This window comes from Drosophila obscura, unplaced genomic scaffold, assembly GCF_018151105.1.
Source record: "Drosophila obscura isolate BZ-5 IFL unplaced genomic scaffold, ASM1815110v1 contig_176, whole genome shotgun sequence".
NCBI lineage: Eukaryota > Metazoa > Arthropoda > Insecta > Diptera > Drosophilidae > Drosophila > Drosophila obscura.
The window spans coordinates 777,916-805,912 of NW_024542763.1; the positions used below are offsets into that span (position 1 = coordinate 777,916).

The following is a 27,997-nucleotide window of genomic DNA, read 5'->3' on the forward strand; positions in this document are numbered from 1 at the left end:
TTTTATTTTTTTTTTAGTTACTGTTAAAAAATTAATAATTGGTGAAAATCAGGAAGTTCACCTGAGCTTGATATATTTAGTTAACTAGTTCGCAAAAACTTGTGCAGGTTTTTTAGTGCCAATAACTGATTAATGACGATATGAATATTATGAATATATGCAATAGATTTCACCAATTACACTAGTCAACACTAGAATTAACCTGCGGCCCAAAAGAACTTTTTCTTAGGTTTCGGGGGTGGGGGGGGTGGCAGCGCAAAGAGAGCAGAGCTAAGCTCACAACATTGCCTACCTGACTCTGCGCTTCGGAGTCATTTTCCCCTCCCCGAAAATCGTCAGCCGCACGAAGGCTGTGAGGGAGGCTCGTCTGCGCAGCAGAGACACTTCGAAATCTAGCATCATAAAACGTACAACATATCGTCGGTTGGCACAGTGACCTGCTACATTGTTATTAACCTTTATACAAAAACCCATTATTGTTTTCGCTGCAACACGGTCCACCACGGGTCCGCCTGTTGCTAACTCTTGCCCATTCTACTCCCACTCGCCTTGCATGGAAAATAAAGAAACTAACATAATCAAACAAACTGTGTTGTGAATTAATCAAAGTACAAATTGTCGATTGAACTCTACGCTATTGAAAAATCTCAATAGCTCAACATTTTGGTGACCCCAACGTGATCTAATCGATATATATTTATATATATACACATATATATGCCTTGCAAATAACACTTGTCGGTTGTTTAATTCGCTTTGTACCACGGTTTTTCGATTCGGCGTCTGTGCACTGCACAAGCAACATAAACGGTTCTCGCGTCATCTGCTTTGCGGTTTGTCTTGCGGTTGTTTCGTTTCGGTTTTCGGTGCTCTAAGTGTGCATGCCATTGTTGTTGTCAGCTGCACCTACTCAGTTCTTTTAAAACTGTGAACTTTCGCTGCTGGCCTGTAGAACTGTGAGCCCGTGTGTTTGAGCGCTGCGATCGAGTGTGCAGTTCCTATCAAACTGTTCGAGGTTATTCACCGGTTATTAACCTCTCCGTGCTTCAGAAACTGTAACCCAGTGCGTCGTAAACCTACCCAATGGCTTCTAATAGCACCCCCTCACTCTTGCCCCCCTCACCATTGTTCGTCGATTCGGAAGCTGCATTCTACAAGCGCAAGGTGCAATCCATGGTAGGGGCAGCACGGAGAATCGAAACGGCCGTTGGCAAGGAGAGAATTGGCGAGCTCAGTGAGGAGGAGCTGAACGTGAGGCTGAAATTGCTAGCGGAGCTTGTAGTTTCATTCAACGAGCACCATAATGCCCTGGAGAGGATTGATCTCGATGAGATCGGTAGTCCCTTGAGGGAGGAGTTTGACGAGTGCGTGGTCATGCTGGAGATTCGCATGAAACGGGAGTTAAACAAGCGGCAGCCCACAATGCTACCATGCTCAACAATGCGGACGGACCATGTAGGAGAGGCCCCAACTACGGTCGTTGTGCAAAGTCGGCCACGCCTGCCGGAGTTGAAGCTTCCTGAGTTCAGTGGTGGCTACGCTCAGTATTCCTCGTTTTGGAGCATGTTTTCCTCCATAATAGACAAGGATACCGATTTGTCAAATGTGGAGAAGCTGCAGCACCTGCGTTCCTGCCTGAAAGGACCAGCACTAGACACTATTTCGTCTCTAGAGTTCACGCACGCCAGCTATCCCATCGCGCTAGACCTCCTTGATAAGCGTTTTAATAACAAACGTTTAATTTTTCAGGCGCATGTCACGGACATTCTGGGTGTTCCGCGCGTAGAGGCTTCGTCTGTGTCGCAACTTCGGTCTTTGTCGGACACTGTGAATTCTAATCTTCGGGCTTTGCAGAGTATGGGAACAACGGAGCAGATTGCAGACTGTATCTTGATACACAGCCTGCTGCAGAAGGTGGACAGCGCTACGCAAGCCAAGTGGGAGGAAACGTCATCGCTGGACAGCATACCCACAAGCCAACAATTCACCGCTTTTCTGGAGCAAAGATGTCAGAAGTTGGAGAATCGGGAGCACGCTATGGCAATGTATACGCCTGGCATTCAGGTGGGAAAGATAAAAAAAGTACAGAGCAACCCTAGAAGTTCATTTGTAGCCACTGAGTCTGTTTCTCTTGAGTGTCTATTTTGCAATACTGCTGGCCATAGCATATATACATGCGCGCTGTTTGGGAATCTTTCGCCGTCCCTTCGCCTAATTGAGGTGAAAAAGCTTGGTCTTTGCCTGAATTGCCTGAAGGCTGGCCATCAATTGCGCACTTGCAGGTCATCAACTTGTCGTCACTGTGGTAGCAAACATCACACCTTATTGCATTTAAACGCCAGACCCTCGCCCACGGAACCCGTTGTCTCTTCATTCCCGCACCCTGAAGCGCAGCCACAGTCCTCAGCTGCCTCTCTGGTTGCACAGAACTCTTGCAGGGATGTTGTGCTCTTAGCCACTGCAGTTGTTCTGCTGAGGGATCGTGCTGGATCGCTCGTACCATGTCGGGCACTCTTGGACTCCGGATCACAAATGCACCTTATAACCTCCAGCCTCGCCCAACAACTTAGACTGAAAAGGACCATGTCGTCGGCCGCAGTATCGGGTCTTGGGGATTCCAGTTTTGTATCGGAGGGCTATACTGTGGGACTCAACTTGCAGTCCCAAGCCTCTGACTACAGTACCAGTTTCGTCGCGTTGGTAGCTCCCACAATCACCGAGCAGCAGCCCAGCTTTTCAGTTGACGTTTCTGGTTGGAAAATTCCGCCGAATTTACCATTGGCAGATCCGCAGTTCTTCAGGCCACAGCGTATTGACCTGCTCATTGGGGCTAGCCTATTCTTCGAGCTGCTGTGCATTGGCCAAATCAAATTGGATGTTGGCTTGCCATCGCTTCAGAAGACTCGCCTTGGATGGGTGGTTTCAGGAGGTGGTCAGCAAACGCGTAGGACAGCCTTACTTGGGGCTCAGGCCTCATCTGACGCCAGGCAGGAGTCTCTTGATCAAGTGGAACTGTTACTGAGGCGTTTCTGGGAGGTTGAAAGTTCCACTGAAGATTCGGTAATGGTCAAGCAGGAGGATGTCGATTGTGAAGATCACTTCAAAGCAAATTTCTCGCGCCTGTCATCTGGAGAGTTTGCCGTGAAGCTGCCCATCAAGAAAAGTTTGGATATCTTGGGCGACTCATACACGCAAGCATATCGGCGGTTCCTCAACTTGGAGCGGAAACTTGAGCGTCGTCCGCAGCTGAAGGCTCAGTACGCATCTTTCATTAGGGAGTACCAAGAGCTTAATCATATGTCGTTGGTGGAATCAGAACTGCTCAGTCGTTGTCGCTATTTTCTACCGCATCATTGCGTGTTTAAGGAGGACAGCACGACCACCAAATTGCGGGTTGTGTTCGATGGATCTGCCACAACATCAACAGGTTTTTCGTTAAACGAGGTCCTAATGGCGGGGCCTACTATCCAGCCAAAGCTGCTACATACGCTGCTTCGTTTTCGTACGTTCCTCATTGCGCTGACTGGTGACATTTGCAAGATGTACAGGTGTGTCCGAGTATCTGAGCCGGACAATTACCTGCAGTGCATCTTATGGAGGGATTCCCCTCACGAGGATGTGAAGGCGTTCAAGCTCGACACAGTAACATATGGAACCAAACCGGCTTCCTATCTTGCAATTCGTTCCATGCTCCAATTGGCAGAAGAAGAGAGGGCTGCATTTCCCATTGGCTCGGAAGTGTTGACCTCCAACTTCTATGTCGACGATTTGATGACTGGAGGAGGATCTGTAGAGGAAGTGCGCGAAAAGATGAGGCAGACATCCCAGTTATTGGCTCGGGGAAGGTTCCCAATTCGGAAATGGTGCTCCAACGTCCCTGGCGTACTTGAGGGAATTCCTGACAAGGATAAGGAAACGCTGCTAAGGTTCGACGATGGCACCGACTTCACAAAGGCTCTTGGATTGGTTTGGGAGCCTTCATCTGATAATTTTCTCTTTTCGGTAGTACCCACGCAGCTGCCATCAAAGCCGACGAAACGTTCAATGTTGTCAACGATTGCTCGTTTTTATGATCCTTTAGGACTGATTGGGCCTGTCATCGCAAAGGCAAAGATTTTCCTTCAGTTGGTATGGAAGGAGCAGCTCCAATGGGATGAGAGTCTGCCAGAGTCTCTTTCATCAGCGTGGACCATTTTCTGCGAGAGTTTGTCCACCCCTCAACTGTTTAGATTTCCTCGTCTGTCAGTTCTCCCCAATTCAACAGTGGAAGTTCACGGGTTTTGTGACGCCAGCCTAGATGCCTATGGAGCATGTATTTACGTTGTGTCAAGGACAAATAATCGCGCGCACGTGCAACTTCTGTGTGCGAAGTCTCGTGTCGCCCCTCTTAAGGTATTGACGGTGCCCAAGTTGGAGTTATGTGGCGCTGACTTGCTTTCTCAATTGATCAGTGAGATACAGAAACTTAAATTGTTCACTGGAAGCTTCTATTGCTGGTCGGACTCCACAACTGCCTTGTCTTGGGTGCGCCATGACTCATCAAGCTTTAACGTATTCGTTGCAAATCGGGTCTCAGCCATTCAGGAGCGGACTGCTCAGATGGAGTGGCGCTACGTGCCCACCGCCCAGAACCCTGCTGACATATTGTCCAGAGGCGCTTCGCCGTCAGAGCTTCTGGAATCGCATCTTTGGGCCCACGGGCCACCCTTTCTTCAAGATGAGCAACCTCTGTGGCCAGCAGCGTCTATTCAATCTGCGCCAACACTGGAGTTGCGCAAGAGAGTCCTGATTGCAGTTTGTCCATTCGTAGACTTATCTGACGGCCGAAAGTTCTCCAATTCCTTCGGAAAGATCCAGCGCACATTTGGATATGTATTCAAGTTTCTGCAGCGCAAAAGGTCGTCCGGATTAACAGTAGCTGACATCGTTGGTGGTACGCGGATACTTCTTCGTTCGATTCAGCGAGTGCATTTGTGGCCTGACTACAAGACTCTGCGTGACGAACAGCAGGTGCAGTCGTCTAGCTCCATCTCGTCACTCGCGCCGTTCCTGGATGACCATGGCTTGTTACGCGTCGGTGGGCGGTTGGAAAATTCATCACTTGATTTCAACGCACGGCACCCAGTCATTCTTCCAAGGCGTCATCCCGTTACATCTGCTGTAATTGTGCATGTCCATGAGCAGAATCTGCACGCTGGGCCTCGGTCATTGCTCGCACTTATTCGGCATGAGTATTGGCCGATTGGAGGGCGCAAGACAGTGGCCAGCGTCGTAAATCGCTGCACCAGATGTTTTAAGGCCAAGCCGCGCCTGCTGCAGCATATTATGGCCGACTTGCCGAAGGATCGTGTGAATGCGTCGTACGTTTTTGCAGTCACCGGTGTGGATTTTTGTGGTCCGTTCTTTTATAAGAGTGAGGTGCGGACCAGACCACCCATCAAATGCTACATATGCCTCTTCATATGCTTTGCCACCAAGGCCGTTCACTTGGAGCTTGTGCAGGATCTATCGACGCCAGCGTTCATAAGCGCACTAAAGCGATTCATTTTAACTCGCGGTCGGCCCAGGGAAATTTGGTCCGATAACGCAACCAACTTTGTGGGAGCAAAGAACGAGTTGGCAGAGTTGAAGAAGCTGTTCCTGGCAGAAAGGCATATGAAGGAAGTTCAGGAGTTTTGCGTTGCGGATCATATTGACTGGCGGTTTATTCCCCCTCGCTCTCCCCACTTTGGCGGACTCTGGGAGGCTGCGGTTAAAACAGCCAAGCATCATTTCTATCGTTCCGCTTCCAGCTCCTTGCTGTGCTTTGATGACCTGAGAACGCTTGTGTGCCATATCACTGCCATAATAAACTCAAGGCCATTGCTTCCCATTTCAGAGCATCCTGACGATTTAGACATGCTAACACCTGCGCATTTCTTAGGTACTGCTCCAATCCGTACCTTCGCGGAACCAGATGTGACCGGACTCAACTTCAATCGTCTTGATCGCTGGCAGCAGGTCAGCTTCCTGCAGCAGACTTTCTGGTCCCGCTGGCGAGAGGAGTACCTCACGCTTCTGCAGGAGAGGGCAAAATGGAGGACTGAGCAGCCTAACCTCAGCGTAGGCGACGTGGTCCTCGTAAAGAACGAGAACTTGCCTCCACTTAAGTGGCCGCTGGGAAGGGTGACGAAACTGATCGCCGGCAGAGATGGCGTTTCCAGGGTAGCTGAGCTCAAAACGGCTACTGGGAGCACCACGAGGGCTATCGCAAAGCTGTGTATGCTGCCAAAGAATGATGTCGAAGACCCGTGCTCTTCAACGGGGGGAGAATGTTCGGCTAAGCGCCGGCCCATGGCAGCGCAAAGAGAGCAGAGCTAAGCTCACAACATTGCCTACCTGACTCTGCGCTCTTGAGTCATTTTCCCCCTCCCGAAAATCGTCAGCCGACGAAGGCTGTGAGGGAGGCTCGTCTGCGCAGCAGAGACACTTCGAAATCTAGCATCATAAAACGTACAACATATCGTCGGTTGGCACAGTGACCTGCTACATTGTTATTAACCTTTATACAAAAACCCATTATTGTTTTCGCTGCAACACGGTCCACCACGGGTCCGCCTGTTGCTAACTCTTGCCCATTCTACTCCCACTCGCCTTGCATGGAAAATAAAGAAACTAACATAATCAAGACAAACTGTGGGTTGAACTCTACGCTATTGAAAAATCTCAATAGCTCAACATTGGGGTTTAAATTTTTTTAACAAATTATGATTTTTTTTTTTGGTTTGGTTTTTTTTAAAGAATATTTTAAAATCTGGTATTTTTTTAATGTTTTTGGGGGTTTTTTTAACTAACTTAAGTATTTTATATCTGCTTTTGCAATGAAACTTTGCAGTTCTTAAGGCCGCCATTGGGGTTCCCCATCTGCAGTAGCAGTCTGGAAGATATTAAGCTTTCAAATTCGAATTTCATATTTTTTTGCGTTATTTTTTCCCAAAATGTTTACTTTAAAAACTCGGGAAAAGTCGAAAGTCGTTTCTCCATAGATTTTAATGAGCAATACCTTTAACGACGCCTAATTAATGCGTCTATCTAAAACCAACAATGTTGGCCAAGAATTATTTTTTTTTCGACTTTTCCCGAGTTTTTAAAATCAAAATTTCGAAAAATAATACCGCAAAAATTATGAAATTTGAATTTGAAAGCTTAATATATTCCAGGCGTTAAGCTGCAGATACAAAAGATCTGGGTCGGATTTATAGCTGCGTTTGTCAGCTTTTCAGAACTGCAAAAAGATATAAGATACTAAAGTAATGTGAAAAATAGAAGCACTACCACTGAAAAAAACCAAGAAAAACGAGAAGGAACGTGTGAGTCGCTTCTGGGGACGCGACTCTACTTATACCCGTACTCAGTCAGTATATACATTTTTGAGCTTATGATTTTAAAGAATTTTAGAAAAAAAAAAAATTTTACATTTTACATTTTTTTGCTACATATGCTATCTACATCTACATATACAATGTATATTCTACATCTAACATGTAGATTGTACATGTTCCAATTAGATTCTACATCTCCTCCGCTAGGGGTTGCTCGCGCACTGAACGCGGCAGAGTGTGCGAGCGAGAAGGAAAATGAGTTGCGTTGTCGATTGTTGGTGGTGGGGAAGGGGAAGCAACTGAAAATTAATTTCTTCATTCTGGCTATAATTATGATCCGATCTGATTCAGATTCGGCAATCTGGTAGATATGGGCATTCTCTACGATACTGCGGTTTTAGTTTTATCGTATCTTTAAAACTGTGCCTGCCACAGATTTTCGTCCTTTGTGTGGGCGGAAGGGGGCGGGGCGAAATTTTGAAATACACTTGTAGCAGTGTGATATCACATGAGTATGGAAACCAAATTTGGTTTCTCTAGCTCTTATAGTCTCTGAGATCCAGGCGCTCATCAAGACGGACGGACGGACAGACGGACAGACGGACGGACAGAACGGACGGACAGACGGACAGACGGACGGACAGACGGACATGGCTATATAGACTCGGCTATTGATGCTGATCAAGAATATATATACTTTATGGGGTCGGAAACGTTTCCTTCTCTGCGTTGCACACATCCACTTTTACCACAAATCTAACATACCCCTTAACTCTTTTTTGAGTACGGGTATAAAAAAAACCAGATTTTAAAAATTCTAAAAAAATAATTACACCATAAAAATAAATATAAAGTACTACAAAAGTTTTTGTTGAGCTACTGAGCTTCTTCAGTAGCGTTGTATTGCGATACTATTAAAAAGGCGATGATTGTTCAATATATATATTCACAGTTTATTGTGGTGAAGTAAATAAGCGATACAGAGTCGAACGGATAGTTAGCTGGATTCAAGACGGGGTCAGATTGAAGACGCGGGGGTCGGTTCAAGACGGTGTCGGATTGAATAGCTCGATTCCAAGACGATGCGCAGTGATTGCAAGATCAAGACTAATTCAAAGGGCAGGCGGGCGAATTGCCCGTGCCCTAATGCGAGCGAGAGAGCGAAAGATCGAGAGAGTAATAGCGAAAGGCGATAGAAAGAAAGGTGTGGGATGAAGAGGCGAAAGAGAACGGCTGCATAGGCTGCTGCCGTGAGGGAGCATGAATGCGTGCATGAGTTTGTAGGTAAATGACAATTTAGTACAGTGGGCAGTGCAAACAACGAACAATAATAAGGATTTACTCTACTGCTGCACCACTGGCTATAATCTATGCATTTGGCCACTATTTGGCTGCGTAACCAAACATACTCCCCCCGTTGAAGATCACGGGTCTTTAACATCCTTCTTTGGCAGCCACATTTCCTTTGTTGATCCAGGTGACGTCTTTAGTATAGCCACTCCGGAAACCATGCCTGACTCGACGAAGAGGTCCAATACTCGTGCGAGGGGGCACTTTAGACTGGTTAACTGAAAATAACACAGGAGAACGTGGATCTGATGCGCGAGACTGAGACACCTCTCCTGCAATTATCCATCCTAGCCTGGTTTCCTGAAGACGTGGCAGACCAGCTCCCCAATTGGATTTGGCCAATGCAGAGAAGCTCAAAGAACAGTCCCGCTCCAATAAGAATGTCCACAGGTTGAGACTTGTAGAACTTGGGATCCGCTAACTGTGTGTTGCAGGGAATGTTCCAGCTGTTTAGGTCGATATTGCAGTTAGGTTGACTGGACGTAATGGTGGGAGCAACTACTGCCGAAATGGTCGTGGCATAGCTTGATGTGCGTGATTCCAGGTTGATATCTACGCAGCATCCTTCCGATGTGGCACGCGACTCGCCGAGACCAGACACCAAAACATCCGACACTTTCCTTTGAAGCTGCAACTGCTGAGCCAGGCGAGAAGTAATGAGATGCACCTGCGATCCAGAATCAAGCAAGGCACGGCATGGAATGAGTGTACCAGAGCGATTCCTTACGCTGATTATGGCAGTGGCAAGAAGAACGATGTCCTGCCTGTGACTCTGGGCCAAAAGCGATGTGGCTGACGCTGTTGCAGTATGTACAACGCCAGAGGGTCCCGCGGGCAATTGCGGAGCTGATGTAGAATGTGACAGTGATGGCAGAATGGATTGAGAACCGAAAGACGGGGACTCGAAGTGAAGTAGAGTGTGATGTCTGGCACCACATATTCGGCAGGATCGAGAATGACATGCACCCTGCGTGTGGCCTGCTCGGAGACAGTTGGTGCACAGTGACAGCTTCTTAGTTTCCTGAAGCCGAAGTTGAGCGGAAAGATTCCCAAATTGTGAACACGCATAAATGGAGTGTCCTGGATCACCGCAGAATGTACAGACCTTGGAGCTGGTTGCGATTAGACAGTGTTTCCGACTGCTCTGGGTGTACATATCATTTGCGTGCTCTTGGGTTTCCAACCTCTGGCATCTCTGCTCCAGAAACGTGGCGAATTGCTGGCTGGAGGGTATGCTATCCAACGACGAGCATTCCTCCCACTTGGTTTGTGTGGCGCTGTCCACCTTCTGTAGTAGGCTGTGTATTAGGATGCAGTCAGCAATCTGCTCCTTTGTCCCCATACTTTGTAACGCTCGCAGATTGGCATTAACTGTATCCGAAAGGGACCGTAGTTGGGAAACAGATGAGGCCTCGACACGCTGCAAGCTCAGAATGTCTGTGACATGTGCCTGAAAGATGAGACGCTTGTTATTAAATCGTTTGCTGAGTAAATCTAGAGCAATAGGATAGCTGGCGTGGCTAAATTCCAGCGACGAGATCGTGTCCAGCGCTGGTCCCTTTAGGCATGATCGTAAATGCTGCAGCTTCTCGACATTCGTAAGGTCAGGGTCCTTATCTATAATGGAGGAGAACATGCCCCAAAACGAGGAATACTGAGCGTAGCCCCCACCGAACTCAGGTAGCTTCAACTCCGGCAGGCGTGGCCGACTTTGCACGACGACCGTAGTTGGGGCCTCTCCTACATGGTCCGCCCGCATTGTTGAACATGGTAGCATTGTGGGCTGCCGCTTGTTTAACTCTCGCTTCATGCGAATCTCCAGCATGACCACGCACTCGTCAAACTCATCCCTCAAGGGACTACCGATCTCATCGAGATCAATCTTCTCCAGGGCATTATGGTGCTCGTTGAATGAAGCTACAAGATCCGCTAGCAGCTTCAGCCTCACGTTCAGCTCCTCCTCACTGAGCTCGCCAATCCTCTCCTTGCCGACGGCCGTTTCGATTCTCCGTGCCGCCCCTAGCATGGATTGCACCTTGCGCTTGTAGAATGCAGCTTCCGAATCAACGAACAATGGTGAGGGGGGCAAGATCGAAGGGGTGCTATTAGAAGCCATCGTGTATGTTCAATAGAAAAGCTGGGCTTAGAGTCACTGAGAGAGTGTAGAGGTTAACAGCCGGTGAATAACCTCGAACAGTTTTACACGAACTGTACAATCGATCGCAGCGTTTAAAAACACACAGTCTTGCAGTTTTACAGAGCAGCAGCGAGAGCTAACAGTTTGAAACGCACTGCACTTGTGCATCCGACAACAACAAAGGCATGCACACTGAGAGCACGAAACCGAAACGAAACAACAGCAAGCAAGCAGACCGCAAAGCAGATGACGCGAGAACCGTTTCTGTTGCTTGTGCACAAACGATGAACCGAAACACCGTGGTTCAAAGCGAATTTATCCAACGAAAATGTTTTTTGTGATACAATTTAAAGAGTTTATGTTTATATCACGTCGGGGTCACCAAATGTTGAGCTACTGAGCTTCTTCAGTAGCGTTGTATTGCGATACTATTAAAAAGGCGATGATTGTTCAATATATATATTCACAGTTTATTGTGGTGAAGTAAATAAGCGATACAGAGTCGAACGGATAGTTAGCTGGATTCAAGACGGGGTCAGATTGAAGACGCGGGGGTCGGTTCAAGACGGTGTCGGATTGAATAGCTCGATTCCAAGACGATGCGCAGTGATTGCAAGATCAAGACTAATTCAAAGGGCAGGCGGGCGAATTGCCCGTGCCCTAATGCGAGCGAGAGAGCGAAAGATCGAGAGAGTAATAGCGAAAGGCGATAGAAAGAAAGGTGTGGGAGGAGGAGGGAAGAGAGGACGGCTGCATAGGTTGCTGCGGTGAGGGAGCATGAATGCGTGCATGAGTTTGTAGGTAAATGACAATTTAGTACAGTGGGCAGTGCAAACAACGAACAATAATAAGGATTTACTCTACTGCTGCACCACTGGCTATAATCTATGCATTTGGCCACTATTTGGCTGCGTAACCAAACAGTTTTAAAATCCCGAAATCTATCAGAAAAAGTCATTTTGGTTCACAGCCTAAAAAAAAAGTTCAATTTTGTCGAGTAGTGTTATCCAACTCATTAAGCAAACAAATTTTTTTTTTATTTTCTTCAATCAAATTTTTTGTAAAATTAGGTAGCAGCGTCAAAAAAAAAAAAAATAAGAACATTTAAACTACTATTAAATCGAAGGTAAAAAAACTAGGAGGGTGTCCCGTTTGAATTTCGAAAACAAAATTTTTTTGCCCAGCGTAGTATATACATTTGTGAGCTTATAACTATAAGAGCTAGAGCACCAAATTTTGTTTTCAGACTCATGTGATTTCACACTGCTACAAGTGTATTTCGCCTCGCTCCCTTCCGACCCACAAAGGACGAAAATCTGTGGCAGGCACAATTTTAAAGATACGATAAAACTAAATGCAGTATTGTAGAGAATGACCATATCTACCAGATTGCCGAATCTCAATCAGATCGGATCATAATTATAGCCAGAATGAAGAAATTAATTTTCAGTTGCTTCCCCCACCTCCTCCAGCATGATACCCGCTATTCATTCTCTTTCTCGCTCGCACACTCTGCCTCGTTATGTACGCGAGCGCCCGCTGGCCAAGAAGATGTAGAATCTAAATGGTACATGTATAATCTACATGCTCCATCTGTCCGTCTTGCTAGTCTCTTCAGTGACTATAAGAGCTAGAGCAACCAAATTTTGTTTCCAGACTCATGTGAGATCACACTGAATTAAGTTTGATTCAAAAATTTGCCACTTTCCACAGTGCACAGAGGCCGGATTTTCCATAGTTAGGGCATAGAGTCCAAAATATAAATTTTTAAATACAGAAACGATATTTTCTTATTATGATAGAATTTACAAAAAGGGATAAAAATACAATTTTCAAAACTGTTTTGTGCAGTAGTTTTGCGAAGCCCTTAAAGGCCGCTGATTTTTAGCTTCGTTTATTTGAGGTTATAGTGCAGCTGGTAAACTTGATTTTTCATTACATTTTAAACCGTTTTTCTTTGGTTATATCAATTTCTTTGAAATGAAAACATCAATAAAGCTATGTTGAATTTGATATGCATATCAATGTTAGTGTTGGTATGTGGTTTGACTTTGCTTTTACGTGGTATTGTCGTGTTGTTTTTTTTTGGCAAACCTAACCTATAAGTCAAGTATTTAGCGGAGAAAAAGTTGGCACTATTGTAGCTCCTTCTCGGGACCAATATTGAATTTATGTTCGTTAATGTGTGCTTAACTTAGTGTATCTAATTATTTTTGCGCGTTTGGTAAATATTTGATAATGTTGTAGATATGCACGTTCGAATTTAGTAAAGATGAAATGATTTGGATTCAAGGTGGGCTCAAAACGGTTTCCAATTGGGTGTTTGGAAAGGAAAATAACAAGATTTAAAGAATAACATCCAAAGTGGCTTGCTGGAAAAATGACATTGCAAATTGATAAAGATGATTTAATAAGATATTCGAAAGGACTGCCATGCTTAACCCAATATGCCCAATGCCCAATGTCCCAAAAAAAAGTGATAACATACTAAAGCCCGTTCCAATTTTCGAAGATGAAGCTTTAGAATTTTTACTGGAGAATTCCTTTACCAAAAGGCAGTCCAACAGCATAAGGACTTTAATACGGAAACAAGGCTATGAAATATTACCCAGCTATGATAAAGTCTACAAAGCTAAGTTGACATTGAAGTCACGGAAACCATGGCTCAAGTTTCATTACAAAATATGGTAAATCACAATGCAAAGAGGATAATAACGTTTCAAAAAGAAGTTTTAGTCATAATTTATAAAGGAAATTAAAGAACATATTTTGAAAATAAACAACAGAGTAAAGGAAGACGTTCAAAATTAATCACCGTACGTATTAATGAGATTGCTGATAGAAATATTACAGTTTCATTTGGATTGGATTAGATTGGCATACTGCTAGGAGGACTTTCGAAAATAACCAACTATTTTCCTCTATATTAGAATTTTATTTAAAAATTATTGAATGCTTCAAAACAATTTTAATTGCCATTTCTTATTTCTTTGAAATAATTCCTCAAAAGTTTCATAGCTTTTGAAAATTTAGAATAGTTTTTGTAAATGCGAAAGACCGAAAATACTTGGGTGGCGTAAAGTTTTATTAAAAATGCGTGACGAAAGAAGTTCTCGGTGCGCTCGCTCGAATTCAATTTGAACAATTATATTCTAAAAATCATTACAATTCATTCTATGCCTAGCTAACCTACGGTGGCAAAGCGGGGCGAATTCGCCTTGAGCGAAAGAGCGAGCTTTTATTGCGCTCCCGCCTTGCCCTAACCTACTTACACTAGACTTCAAGAATTCAAAATAATCTTAACATAAAACATTGACTAAGACGATGACATGATGATAAAACTGCCTCCTTATATATACAGAATATACCACGCACTGGATTCTTCGGATTCCTTAATAGCGAGCTTCCGTCAGAAGTGATTGCTCTTTTCGCTGAGTCAGCTGTTATAATAAGCGGGGACAAAATTTAATTTGATATAGATTCCAATTCTGATAATGAATATTTGTATTAATTCCTTTTCATTTGAGAATGAAAGTAAAAAAAATATAAAATTTTATGTTTAAAAATATTACTATAAATTATAAATTATATACATAGATTGGTATCAAGTTCAAAGAATTTTAATATTTTAATAATATTTTATAATATATATTTAATATGGGCGTAGGGGCGTGGTCCAATCAATCTAAAAATGTTCGCAATTTTTATATGTATTTTTAATTAACTGTATCAAATTTAAAATCCCTGGGATCTGCAGTTTATTTGATGCCCCAACTTTTGCTACTGCGGCCACTATGCAGTGTATCTTTTGTATCTTGTACCTTTTTTGGACAAAGTTCTGGCGACAGCTCAAATGTTGGCTGATTTTAGTCATTGTTTGGTTTAACTACACATAATAAATGCAGTTACAAGGTCTGCCTGCCAAGAATTGGCAACTCTTTAAAACTAACTTAAACGAGAAGGAACGTTTGAGTACCCGTACTAAGTCAGTATATAAATTTGTGAACTTATGATTTATATATAATTTTAAAATATTTTAAATTTTTTTTTTGCTACATCTGCTATCTAAATCTACAATGTCGATTACACATATAAAATGTAAATTATACATACTCAATGACGATTCTACATTGCAGTCTTTATAAAAAATAAAATTTTCAAAATCAGACATCATTTGAGCTGTCGGCTCAATTTTGTCCAAAAACAGTGCACTTCGATACACTGTGCGGCGGGGCGAAATTTTGAAATACACTTGTAGCAGTCTGGAAACAAGGCTCAAGAACTAGGCGCTCATCAGGAAGGACATACAGACAGAGACTCGGCTATTGATGCTGATCAAGTATATATATATGTTGGATTAATATTTTCCTTGGTTGGATCTGCCATTTTAACAAGGGTTATACGTCAATAGAGAATTACTCTGCTTGACTCGTGGTGTGGGCAAACTCTCCAACGCAACTACTTTCTCGGTATTGCAAACCAGAGCTCCGAGACAATTATTACTCGTTACGCAATTTCTCTTTGTCTCTATATCTGCCTCCCTCACACTCACCACCGCAGAGGAACACGCTCGACTTGCGCTCCCTTTCTCTCGCTCCCTTTCTCTCGATCCTTTTATCCTGTCCGAGCGAGTTTCTCAGAATACACTCGCTAATGAACACCTGGGCGATATAGAAACAACTGCAACTCGGCCAAGGAGATGAAACATACGACAAAGAGCGAAGTACAAAGGAAACAGTAATAATACACTGAGAACAATAAAATCACCCGACAGGACAAAATATTATTTGATCCGACACGGCCATTCTGACAATTACACGTCCTCGTGTAGTTGTCTTACAGTGTCCAATAAATAACATTGACATAAAATAATACAGTTTAGGCTTTTATTAAACGAAGAGAATATTCTATGAGAATATGTTTACATTTAGATTTTAAATCAGTTTTTGCTTAACATTCTTCCTGTTATTTTTCATTAACGAAAATTACAAAATTCATTTTAATATAGTCACACCAACTTTTTCAATATTTTTTTCGTCTAAGTTACAATTCCATCAAAATAGAAAATAACTCAAATTCGATTTCTTTCAAATACTACCTTTTCATTTTAACCTGTATAATCAGTATGCAATCATCATAGCTGACCCGGCTGATTCGTTTACTTATTCAGTCCCACATGGACTCTTCATCCCTACTGGACGGAATACGATAAGTCTCACCTGGACTCTTCATCACTACTGGACGGAATACGATTAGTCTCACCTGGACCCTTCATCCGTACTGGACGGAATACGATAAGTCTCACCTGGACTCTTCATCCTTACTGGACGGGACTACTCATCAACCCTTTCAAGCGGCTCAGTCCCAACTGGACTCTAAGGCAAAATTATATCTTCTCCAGTGATATCCAATTCATTCGGTATGCGACCCTCTGGCATTTTTCGTACGTATTCAAAGATTTCAACACATCGATCCCCATCAAGAGTCTCTAATATAATAAATGGACCTCTAAACTTTGCATCTAACTTTGTCTGATGCCTTTCTTCGCTCACCCACCTTGTGTTTAACTACAGCAGCTTTACTCTTGTAATATTTTTTTTGTACATATTTATTGGTGCCCATGGCCGGCGAAAATCCTCCAGCTGAACCCTCCCAGAGGGTGCCGGCTGGGCAATGGGCACTGCATTATCCCGAATCGGGTAATGCATTGCCGCTTGCTCTGTCCGGGGTAATGCAGTGTCTAGCCAAGGCCAGGTCCAGGTCTTCCCGACCAAAAATTTGGGGGAACTGAACCATGGCCATGGCTGGAGGTGCCTGGCGGGTAGGCATAAAACGCTAGGGGGTGGTCCCCCCGAAAAATATTAACCAGCATGGACCCACTGGGCCAACAATGGAGCGGACGAAGGATGAAACAAGGGTTGGGATGTCAACCCAAACGTCGTTGGAAAGCGTGGCTGCTACCACCGGCGGGCACGGGGAGGAGCAATCCTCTTTGCGTGTCGCCAGCGGCCACACCTCTGATAGGACGGGAGCAGGTCATATCAGTTGCAATGTCACTGCCACAAAAACGCACTCCAAGTTGAGCCGCACAGGTGCCGTGGTCGATACAGACTCGGACCTGGAGAGCGTGCTCTCTGTAACCAAGACGGAGGAAGAAAGCCTTCTCCGCTCCCCGGAACCAGGTTCCAGCTCCCTGCGTAGGGAAGGGCCGAAGCGTTCCAAGGAGGGGTTGAAGGCGAAGGCGCATTACAAAGCGGCCCTCAAGATCATGGGACGGCTCCAGGGCAGGAAGGACCTCTCTGAGGAGGAGAAGGCCAAAATGACCTGGGCCGAACAACGGATAAAGGAGGGCCGGCTGCACTCTTCGCAGATGCCGCAGATGAAGGCATCGACGGAGGGATTTGCCAACAAGGTGGAGGAGAGTCTCGCCACCAAAAGGCAACGCTCGACCGAGAGTGCCAAGAACGACACTCCGGTGAGCAAGCGGCAACTCGGGCCCAAGGTGGCAGCCCCCACACCCAAACAGGCGAAACGTCCCCAAAAAGCGAAGGTCAGTGAGGTGACCAAACGACATTTAATCGTGGCACTCATTGACCGGAGCGAAGAGAATGGCAAAATAACGGCGGCGCGGTGGAAGATGGTGCACGCTCGGCTCGTGGATGCGCTGTTCGCCAGAAGGAGGACCCAACGGCCCCCATGCCCACGTTCGATGGTGCAGGGTGGCTCAACGGGGTGAAAATACTTAAATGTATGGACGACCCCACACTCAAGTGGCTGACGCAAACGGTCTGCCAACTGGAAGCGTTGTGGGAGGGGGCCAAGCTGGAGGTGGTGGACAGGGAGCTAATCCCGTCCATACCAAAGGCAAAGGTACTCTTCCCCATCGTAATCCAAGGGGACCGTGCGCTGAAGCTGCTACAGAGGCAGAACCCCGATGTGCCAACGGCTAACTGGAGGATTCTGCATATCGGGAGCCCACTACCCAACGAGGGGGGCCAGAGTGCGATCATCCAGATCAGCAAGGAGGCAGAGGACCTGCTATACCCAAGATTCGGGAAGATGGCGTGGGGGATAGGCAGTGTGTACCTGCGGCTGAAAAAGTGCCACCCCGAGGACAAAGATGCGCACACTCTGCAGGCGGGCGAGGTGGAGAAGGACCTTGGTCTGGACACCATCGTGGAGGCCGCAAAGGGTCTTGCGCTGGACTCGGAGGAAGAGGGGGAGGACGGTGACCTGACGGTAGTAGTCAACCCGTCGAGTGGAGCTGAGCCAGACGCACATGGTGAGTGTGCTGCAGCTCAACCTCCACAAAAGTAAAATTGCGTCGGCGGAGCTCCTCTTTGCCATGGAGCAAGGGCCCGCCGACATAGCCTTAGTCCAGGAGCCATGGGTTGCCTCAGGCAATGCTGTGGCCGGGCTAAAGTCCTCAAATTTTAACGTATTCTATCCACCATCGGTAAGCAGGAACAGAACCGCCGTACTCGTACGGAAGGGAATCCATGCTCACCTTATGTCTCATTACAGCACTGACGATCTAACCGTGGTGATGCTAGAAAGCAAGGAAAGGCGCCTGATGGTAGCCTCCTGCTAAATGGCACACGACAGGCCAGCTCCACCTGAAGAGTTGATGCACCTAGTGGCGGAATCCAGCCCGAAGGACCAGCAACTTCTCGTCGGTACGGACGCAAACGCACATCACAACGTGTGGGGAAGCCCCGACATCAACGATAGAGGTGAGTCCCTCCTAGACTTCATACTATCAACTAACCTAGAAGTAGCAAACGTAGGAGAGGAATACACCTTTGTAGGTCCCACCTCTTCAAACGTGCTAGACTTAACACTCGTAGCGGGAACAAGTACGGTGGTATCTGGCTGGAGAGTCCTTGAAAGACCATCCTTCTCAGACCACAGGTACATCCAGTTTAAGTGCGAATTTGAACACTCTCCGAAGATAACTGTCTATAGAAACCCCCGGAACACAAACTGGGAAAAGTTTAAAAAGACAGTTACCTCGAAGCTCGCGAATCGTCCGGGCACAGTGAAATCCCCGGAAGACATAGAAACGTCCCTAGAGACCCTATCCAAGGAACTACTGGATGTGTACCACGCATCGTGCCCACCCTCGAGAACGAAAAAGAGGACCAAACCACTCTGGTGGAACCAGGACCTATCGCTCCAAAGAAACAACCTCAAAGAATTCTTCAAAATCGCCAAACAGGCGAACGAGGATATAATCAATGAGGAATACAAAACCCTACTCAGGGAGTACAAGAAGGAAATACGCAGGGCACAAAGAAACTCGTGGAGGAACTTCTGCTCCAATATCGAGAAAGTCCCAGAAACGGCTAGACATCGGAAGCTGCTATCAAAGCAACCTACCATACAGAGTCAGCTGAAGCGAGAAGATGGACAGTGGACTGAGGGCAGTGAAGAAGCCTTAACAGCACTAATGGAAGCTCACTTCCCAGGATGCACCGAGGTTGCTGACGCTACAACGCATCAGGACCTAGCAACTGAGGAAGAGCATCCCCCAACAGGTCTCATATCGTCTAAGAAAATCCACTGGGCTATAGACCCCTTTGCGGGTACAAAAGCACCTGGACTAGACGGTATATTCCCATGCTACAGGTGACCAAAGACGTGATCACCCCATGGCTCTCTGCAATATATACTCAGCTTGCCTGAGCACGGGCTATATCCCTATTCAATGGCGGACCTCGAGGATTGTCTTCCTTCCAAAGGCAGGAAAGTGCAGCCATATGAGCCCCAAGGATTACAGACCGATAAGCCTCACCTCCTTTCTACTCAAAACACTAGAAAAGCTGCTGGATCTACACATCAGGAATGATGTAGGGAGACTGATGTGAACCAACCAGCATGCCTACACCAAAGGGAAATCGGTAGAGACGGCACTACACTCGCTAGTAGCCACCATCGAGAGAGCCCTCCATAATAAAAAGTATGCTCTAGGAGTGTTCGTAGACATATCCGGAGCATTCAACAACGTCACTACGAACGCTATTATGGACCGCCTAGAAGCGACCAACACACATCCCGCAATCAACCTCTGGATAAAGAACCTTCTAAGTTGCAGACGGGTGCAATCAGAGTGGGGCACCGCTTCCATGGTGAGGGGGGCGCATAGAGGCACACCACAAGGTGGGGTCCTGTTGCCCCTCCTGTGGAACCTGGTGGTCGACGACTTAATAAAGAGATTCGAGAGGAGAGCCCCAAAAATAACAGCCTATGCAGATGACATAAGCATAATTATTACGGGAGTATGTCCATCGACCCTCAGCTCCATAATGGAATCAACACTCAGGGAGATATGTGAGTGGGCAGGAAAAGTAGGACTCAGTATCAACGCGGACAAGACGGACCTCATTCTCTTCACCAAGAGATACAAGGTACCGGCATGGATCCCCCCGAAAATTGAAAAAACCAGTCTGACCCCTAAAACACAAGTCAAATACCTCGGCATAGTACTGGACAGCAAGCTGGCGTGGAGACCCAATGTAGTGGAAAGGGTGAAGAAGGCCACCATTGCGCTATACGCATCCAAGAAGATGCTCAGCAGCACATGGGGCCTGTCACCTCTTAATGCACTGGATCTTCATATCGGTGGTGCGACCGACTCTGCTGTACGGAGTCTTAGTGTGGTGGCAAGCGACAGAAAAGAAGACGTACAATAAGCTTATGGAAAGGACCCAGCGGCAGGCACTGCTCTGCATTACGGGGGCGCTGAGGTCAACCCCAACAAAAGCTCTCGAAACCATAATCGGAATCGACCCCCTGGACATCCACGCTCAACTGATTGCAGCAAAGGCGGCACAACGCTTAGTAGCATCAGGAAACATGTCTCTACAGGGATTCGGGCACAGTTCAATTGGCCGAGACATGACCAGTATATCTGACTACATTATCCCCCAAACTTGCCTGGACGTAAACACAACCTCATTTATGGGACCCGACGACTGGAAAAGGGGTCGGGACCAGACCCAACACATCAAAATATACACGGATGGCTCCAAGATGGAGGAAGGAGTAGGTGCGGGCATATATTGTACAGACCCTGAAATAAGGCTGTCCTATAAGCTACCGGACCAATGCAGCATATTCCAGGCAGAAGTCTTTGCCATACGGAAAGCGGCGGAGGTTGCTCGATGTACGGTACGCCCACATAATGTGATCAACCTGTTCGTGGACAGACAGGCGGCGATAAGATCCATGCAGTCGTCAGCGGTCAGTTCCAAAAATGTCCTGGCAGGGTCTGGTCAGGGAGGCATTAGATTTCCTAAGCACGACTAAGTCAGTGCGGATCTATTGGGTTCCCAGCCACCAGGGCATCGAAGGCAACGGGACAGCAGACGTACTGGCTGAGGAAGGCGTCGGGCTGGCAAACGACAGGACTGCGAACGTGCCTGTCTCCCTCAGAGCGCTCCAAAGCGATCTAGAAAGGAGAGCACACATACAGGCCACAAAACCATGTGCAAGGAGAGCAATGGTAAACTCAGCCAATACCTACTACACCTACCACGGAAGGACTGTAGGATGCTAATAGGTATACTCACAGGTCATTGCCTGGCTGCAGCACATGCAGTCATACTAGGCATCACCAACAGTGACAAGTGCAGGAAATGTGATGAATCTGGGGCTATCGAAACCCTGGAACATCTAATCTGCCAATGCCCGGCCCTCTCAAGGGCAAGAAACAAACATCTTGGCAGCCCGGTACTGGCATCGCTGGAAGATGCATCCAAGAGGACGCCAGCGAAACTCCTTGCCTTTGCAAAACTCTCCTTGATCCTCACGGATTTCAAAACCGCGTAAAAACACTCAGAAGGTCTATACGCACCAATCCGGACAACTAAGGGCCATATTGTCCTATGCGTGGCCCCGTGAGGGCCGTCCGGGACAACCTAACCTAACCTATTGATGCCCATTGGACGAGCCTCTTTGCCGATCAGAAGCTCTAAGGGACTAGCTCCAGTTGCACAGTTGACTGTGCAGTTGAGGGCAAGCTGTGTTTTTCCCAGGGCATCCTGCCAAGACCGTTGGCTTGATTCAACAGCGGTTAATAGATTTTTCAGAATGCTCATCACACGCTCAACCTGGCCGTTAGCACGGCTAGCTCCCGTGGCAATTAGATGAAGCTTAATATTTTGTGATGCACAGAACATCTACCCTGATCGGCAATGATTCGGGTCGGAACCCCAAACAAAGAAATGGATGATTTCATAGCCGTCACACAGCTCTCGGTATCCAGTTTGAGAGTATGAAACAAGTAAACGTACTTTGTGAAAGCATCAATCTGTACAAACACATAATCTGTAAGGTCACTTTTGCCGCTTAATTTTCCGGTGATATCTATATGTACGGTATGCCAAGGTATATTCCCTTTTAGAATGGGATGAGGCTCTGCCTGAACTTTTCCCGACGACCCCTTAACTGTTTTACAAGTGATGCAATTATCAACAAATTTTCGTACGTACTTGTTCATCTTTTCAAACCAATAATATTGATAAACTTTATCAAGCGTTTTCTTCCAACCTAAGTGCATAATTGATTCATGAACTTGATTTATTACTGACCATCTAAATGCACTTGGTACTACCGGCAATCAACGCGTTCTATTATTTCTTTGAATTTTGCGAAACAACACACCCTTTCTTTCGTATATATTTGTCAAATCTTCAGCAAGCTCACTGTCATTAAGTTTGTTAACAATATCAATCAGATCTGAATCAAGTCGCTGCTTAGCTAAGAGCCAATCGTTGGAAATCTCTGCCAGTCTCACTCGTTTTTAAGGAATTTTACATTTTATAAAATCGGGTTTTACTTGAATTGGATTTCTTGACAAAAAATCAACATGGGCCATACGTTTGCCTTCCCTATACTGTATATCGAAGTTAAAGGACTGTAAATAAGCCCACCACCGATACACTCTAGGGGTCAATTGCAATTTTGTGCGTGAAGCCTTTAAAGAGTTACAATCAGTATATACTACAAACTCACGTCCCAGCAAATAGTGACGAAAACGCTTAACAGCTCCAGACCCAACCCAATGGTAGGTGACACCACCATAATATCATCCATGTAAACAATAACGTGTGACTGAGCTAAGTCACCAAGAGCATTCATGACGCTACGTTGAAAAACGGATGATGCATTTTTCAAACCAAACGTCATTTTCAAAAACTCTTATTTACGTTCTGGCGTTACAAACGCAGTGTATTCTACCGAATCAGGGTGCATTGGTATTTGATTATATCCGCTAGCCATGTCTAAACAAGTAAAATAATTAGCTCCACATAGCCTGGCAATCTGGTCATCGATGAGTGCAAGGGGTATTTGTCAGAAACCGTGATTGAGTTTGGCTTTTTATAATCGACACAAAGTCGGTCCGAATTGTTTTTCTTTTTAACCAGCAAAATAGGGCTAGCGTACGGAGAACAGCTGGGTCTAATGATGTTACATTTTATTAACTCACTTGTCTGAGACCGAACTGTTAGCTTTTCTTCAGGGCTGAGTCTATACGGTCTCCGCTGCACGGTTTTGTTTGAGCCTATTAATCGTAATTTAATTTCACCAGTACTAACAAAAGAGCAAGGCGTTCCGTCAATGAAAGCTGCAAAATATTGTTCAAGTAATTTAATCAACTTATCTTTGGTCACTATCAATCAGGTCAATATTAACATTAAATAGACTAATTGGCATTTCATAAGCTGCACAAACATTAACAGATTTGGGTTTCAAGATTTCAAATTTATCGAACGAAAGTAAAACAACACCTTGCTTAAGAATTTCTCGTCCAATTACAATATCATTCTGAAATTGTTTATCTTGTACGGAATGAAACAATATTTCAAGGGCATTTTCATTAATTACAACAGTGTTTATGATTTGCATTGTGTTTTAACCCTTTTACCCTTTAACATTACAATGTTATTGATGCGTTTCTCCGATAAATTTTTACCAATACTTTCTCTGATCATCGGGCATTCAGCCCCAGAGTCAAAACAAATTGGAAAGATCGTACTACCTAGTGTCATCTGCCAAGTGTCGCTGTGTCATACTTCCTTAAGGCTCTGTCACAAAGCACTGATTGATGCTCTCCTGCTGAAATGCTCCTGATTTGGTAAAGGTCGCCTCCTTGGAACTCACTATTGGGAGGCGTCAGGGCCCACTGCGTCAGGGTTAAATTTTGGCGGAGGGACGCCAGTCTTCTGTGTAGTCGATGCGTGCATATCTTTGGCCAGCTCCAGAACTACACGCAACTGCTCCACTTCTGATGTTGGATTAATATTTTCCTGGGTTGGATCTGCCATTTTAACAAGGGTTATACGTCAATAGAGAATTACTCTGCTTGACTCGTGGTGTGGGCAAACTCTCCAACGCAACTACTTTCTCGGTATTGCAAACCAGAGCTCCGAGACAATTATTACTCGTTACGCAATTTCTCTTTGTCTCTATATCTGCCTCCCTCACACTCACCACCGCAGAGGAACACGCTCGACTTGCGCTCCCTTTCTCTCGCTCCCTTTCTCTCGATCCTTTTATCCTGTCCGAGCGAATTTCTCAGAATACACTCGCTAATGAACACCTGGGGCGATATAGAAACAACTGCAACTCGGCCAAGGAGATGAAACATACGACAAAGAGCGAAGTACAAAGAAAACAGTGATAATACACTGAGAACAATCAAAAAGGGGATACGTAGGCAACCGACAGACAAAATTACACTGGTAATAGTATTATGATCCGACATATACTTTTTGGGGTCGGAAACGTTTCCTTATCTGCCTTGCACACATCCACCTTAACTAAAAATCTAATATACGATTTGTGGTAAAAATGGATGTGTGCAAGGCAACGTGCTAAGGCCAACACTGTACACTGGACAATACGTCCCAACCAATCGATTGGGATTGAGTACTAATATAAAAATGTATTTTTAACCATAAAAATGTGGAAACTTCTAAACATTACACTAAAAATTAAAAACAAATTTTTTAATTTTATTTATTAACAAAGAATCGCTTGAAAAAAAAAATTTGTTGTCAAATTTTGGCCAAGCCTATTGTATATATTTTCTTATATGTATATCGCTCAACATTCTGCCATAACATCAGCTGATCATTTGAGCGTTATATGCTCCAATATATGTTCCGAGAGCGCAACAGCTACACATATAAAATTGTATGGCACAAAATGCATAAATATAGTTAATGATAATGATCTTGTTGATCTTGAAAATGTTTTAGTCATTTTGATACTGAATAGAATAAGGATATACTGTCTAATCATTATAGTATAAATCAAAAATTATTTAAGTAAATTACAATACAAAACAAATTAATTTTGCTTAGCTATTTTCTAAGCTTTTTTTTTGGAATTCCGGGTTTTTACATTTTTCTTCCGTACAAACCTACTTCTGGCAAATCCGAACAACTGAAATAAATTTAAGCCAAATCGGTCCAGCCGTTTTAAATATTAATTTTTTCTCGATCGAAGGTTGGTTTAAAAAAAAAATTTTTTTTCATACAAACATTCTCCTGGCAAATATGAATGTTGTTCAAAACAATAAAAACATTTTCAGAAAACGAGCCACTAGGTGACCGGTTACTTGCGAAGATAAAACCCCTGATAAACCTCCCAGCTGTTCGTGATAATTGGTTGCTTAGTAAAGGACACATCGCTTCTGGGGACGTGACTCTTCTTATACCCGTACTCAGTCAGTATATTCATCTTTGAGCTTATAATTTTTTTGAATTTTAGAATTAAAAAAAAAAGTTTAAATTTTACATTTTTTTGCTACATCTGCTATCTACATCTACAATGTATATTCTACATCTAACATGTAGATTGTACACGTTCCATTTATATTCTACATCTCCTCCGCTAGGGGTTGCTCGCGCACTGAGCGCGGCAGAGTGTGCGAGCGAGAAAGAGAATCAGTAGCGTATTTCATGCTGGAGGAGGTGGGGAAGCATCTGAAAATACTACGATACTGCGTTTTTAGTTTTATCGTATCTTAAAAAATGTGCCTGCCCCAGATTTTCGTTCTTTGTGGAGGCGGAAGGGGGCGGGGCGAAATTTTGAAATACACTTGTAGCAGTGTGATATCACATGAGTCTGGAAACCAAATTTGGTTGCCCTAGCTCTTATAGTCTCTGAGATCTAGGCGCTCAACAAGACGGACAGACAGACTGACATGGCTATATTGACTCGGCTATTGATGCTGATCAAGAATATATATACTTTATGGGGTCGGAAACGTTTCCTTCTCTGCGTTACACACATCCACTTTTACCACAAATCTAATATACCCCTTAACTCTTTTTTGAGTAGGGGTATAAAAAAACATGATTCAAGCACCGAAATTGTGTTTTTTATAGTTAGGCCAGAAACTTAATTAGCAACCTACGTAGATGTGGGTGTACAATATTTCTCGTTTCTCCACTCTGCTCCACTCATATGAAGGCTGTCTGGTTTAACGACACGGAAACAGGCAACATACAATCTAGACCACACAATTGCAGAGATTGGCCTTGAGCTTTATTTATTGTCATTGAAAATGCCAATCGAATGGGAAATTGCAATCTTTTGAATTGAAATGGTGTATCAGTCAGGACAATGGGTGTTTGTAGGAGGGTAGATGTGGTCGGGTCGGCTGCGGTTCCCAAAACTATTATTCCCAATAAAAATCTTCAGTTGGTGATTTAAAGTATCGCTGGTATATTGTCTGATCGTTACAGATGTACGCGGAGCTTGGCTAGACGTCGAGAAAAGTGAGTATCGCACTCACACGCGTCCATGTGCAGCAACGTGTGGTTATTCCGGTCACCGATCACCGCTTCGGCAATCCTGGCTGGAGTGCAGTAGCTGAAGTGGAGGACAGCTTGGTGCCTCCTTTCGCAATCCAGGCGAAGAAAGCTGCGGCATTTCCGTAGAGGATGGATTTCAGAGCAGACTCGTCATTGGTAAGCCTTAGTACCTCGGGAACGTCTGCTCTCCACGGCACCACGGTGTGGTCGAAATGGCATCGAAGAGCAATGTCTGGAGGTGGAACGCTAGGGCGAAGTGACAAAGTCGAAGAAGCATTAGAAATGAGCTTGGAACGGATGACGGGCACATTTGGGACATTGGAAGCTGCTCTGGAAATTTGACATGAAAATGTTGCTCGCCGTATTGGACACGGGACCAGTGAGCACCCAACCAAAAATGGTTTCTTGGCCGAGGAGAGAACCACATATATTGGTTTGTAGGCCGCTTAACATTAGGGATGGAAGAATGTCGGCTAGAATCAGGACATCGATTGGTGTGTTCTCGAAAAACGTCGTATCCGCCAAGGGAAGGCTTGGCAAGTCTTTCAATAATCTTTGCCAGATCGAATGCAACGGAAGATTCTTTGCCAATTCCGGGAAAACATAGGCTGTGGCGTTAAATTATAAGCCCGGCCTCTTGGGGAGCGAATGGAAAACTGACAGAGCTTACTGTCTGATTGAGACTGAAGATCTGTGTCTGAATACGTTGAAATGGCAATTGAATCGTGTTGAAAAGGCGTTCCGTAATGAACGTTGCCTCGGAGCCCGAGTCGATCAGAGTGACATTTTTTCCCAGGTGGAAAATATTAATAATTGCCGTGCCTAGAAGGACAAAGCTTGTGCCGGAGGCGAAATACGTCTGAACGTTAGGATGAGGTTTGAAAGAACTTGAATTTTGTGCGGCAGATACTTGCCAGCTTGCCAAGCTGTGGAATTGGACTCGCTGGACACTGGACTGGAGAAGTGTGTGGTGCCGGCCCCCACAAGTGATGCATTTGCGGGTGCTTTGGCATTCGCTAAGTTTATGGCCTTTTGCGAAGCAGTTTAAACAAAGCTGAATTTGCTTAATGCAGCTGGAACGTGCAGGAAGTGATGAGATACTCCTATCAAGTGATTGTCTTTGGAACAGAGATCACATGTGCTCCTGCTTGGATTACCGTTGCTATGGAACGAGTGAGGCGTCCCTGGAACAGAATTGGTTTGGGAACGGAATGGATTGCACTGGCTTCTGGAGTGTTACGGATTCTGATTACCATTGGACGGTGGTGGGTTCAGATCGCCTTTGGAAATGGATGGGTCGCACTCCATGGCCTCTAGCGTCA

General features: G+C 45.1%; 1 protein-coding gene across 1 annotated transcript; it reads left to right on the forward strand.

Annotated features, from left to right (window-relative positions):
• Positions 1–1,563: 1,563 nt before the first annotated feature.
• On the forward strand, positions 1,564–27,992 carry LOC121403923. Its single transcript, XM_041592215.1, has 4 exons — positions 1,564–2,045; positions 2,343–6,257; positions 16,019–16,267; positions 27,749–27,992. The coding sequence occupies exons 1-4, from the start codon at positions 1,564–1,566 to the stop codon at positions 27,990–27,992; spliced, it is 4,890 nt and encodes a 1,629-aa protein (XP_041448149.1).
• Positions 27,993–27,997: the final 5 nt, after the last annotated feature.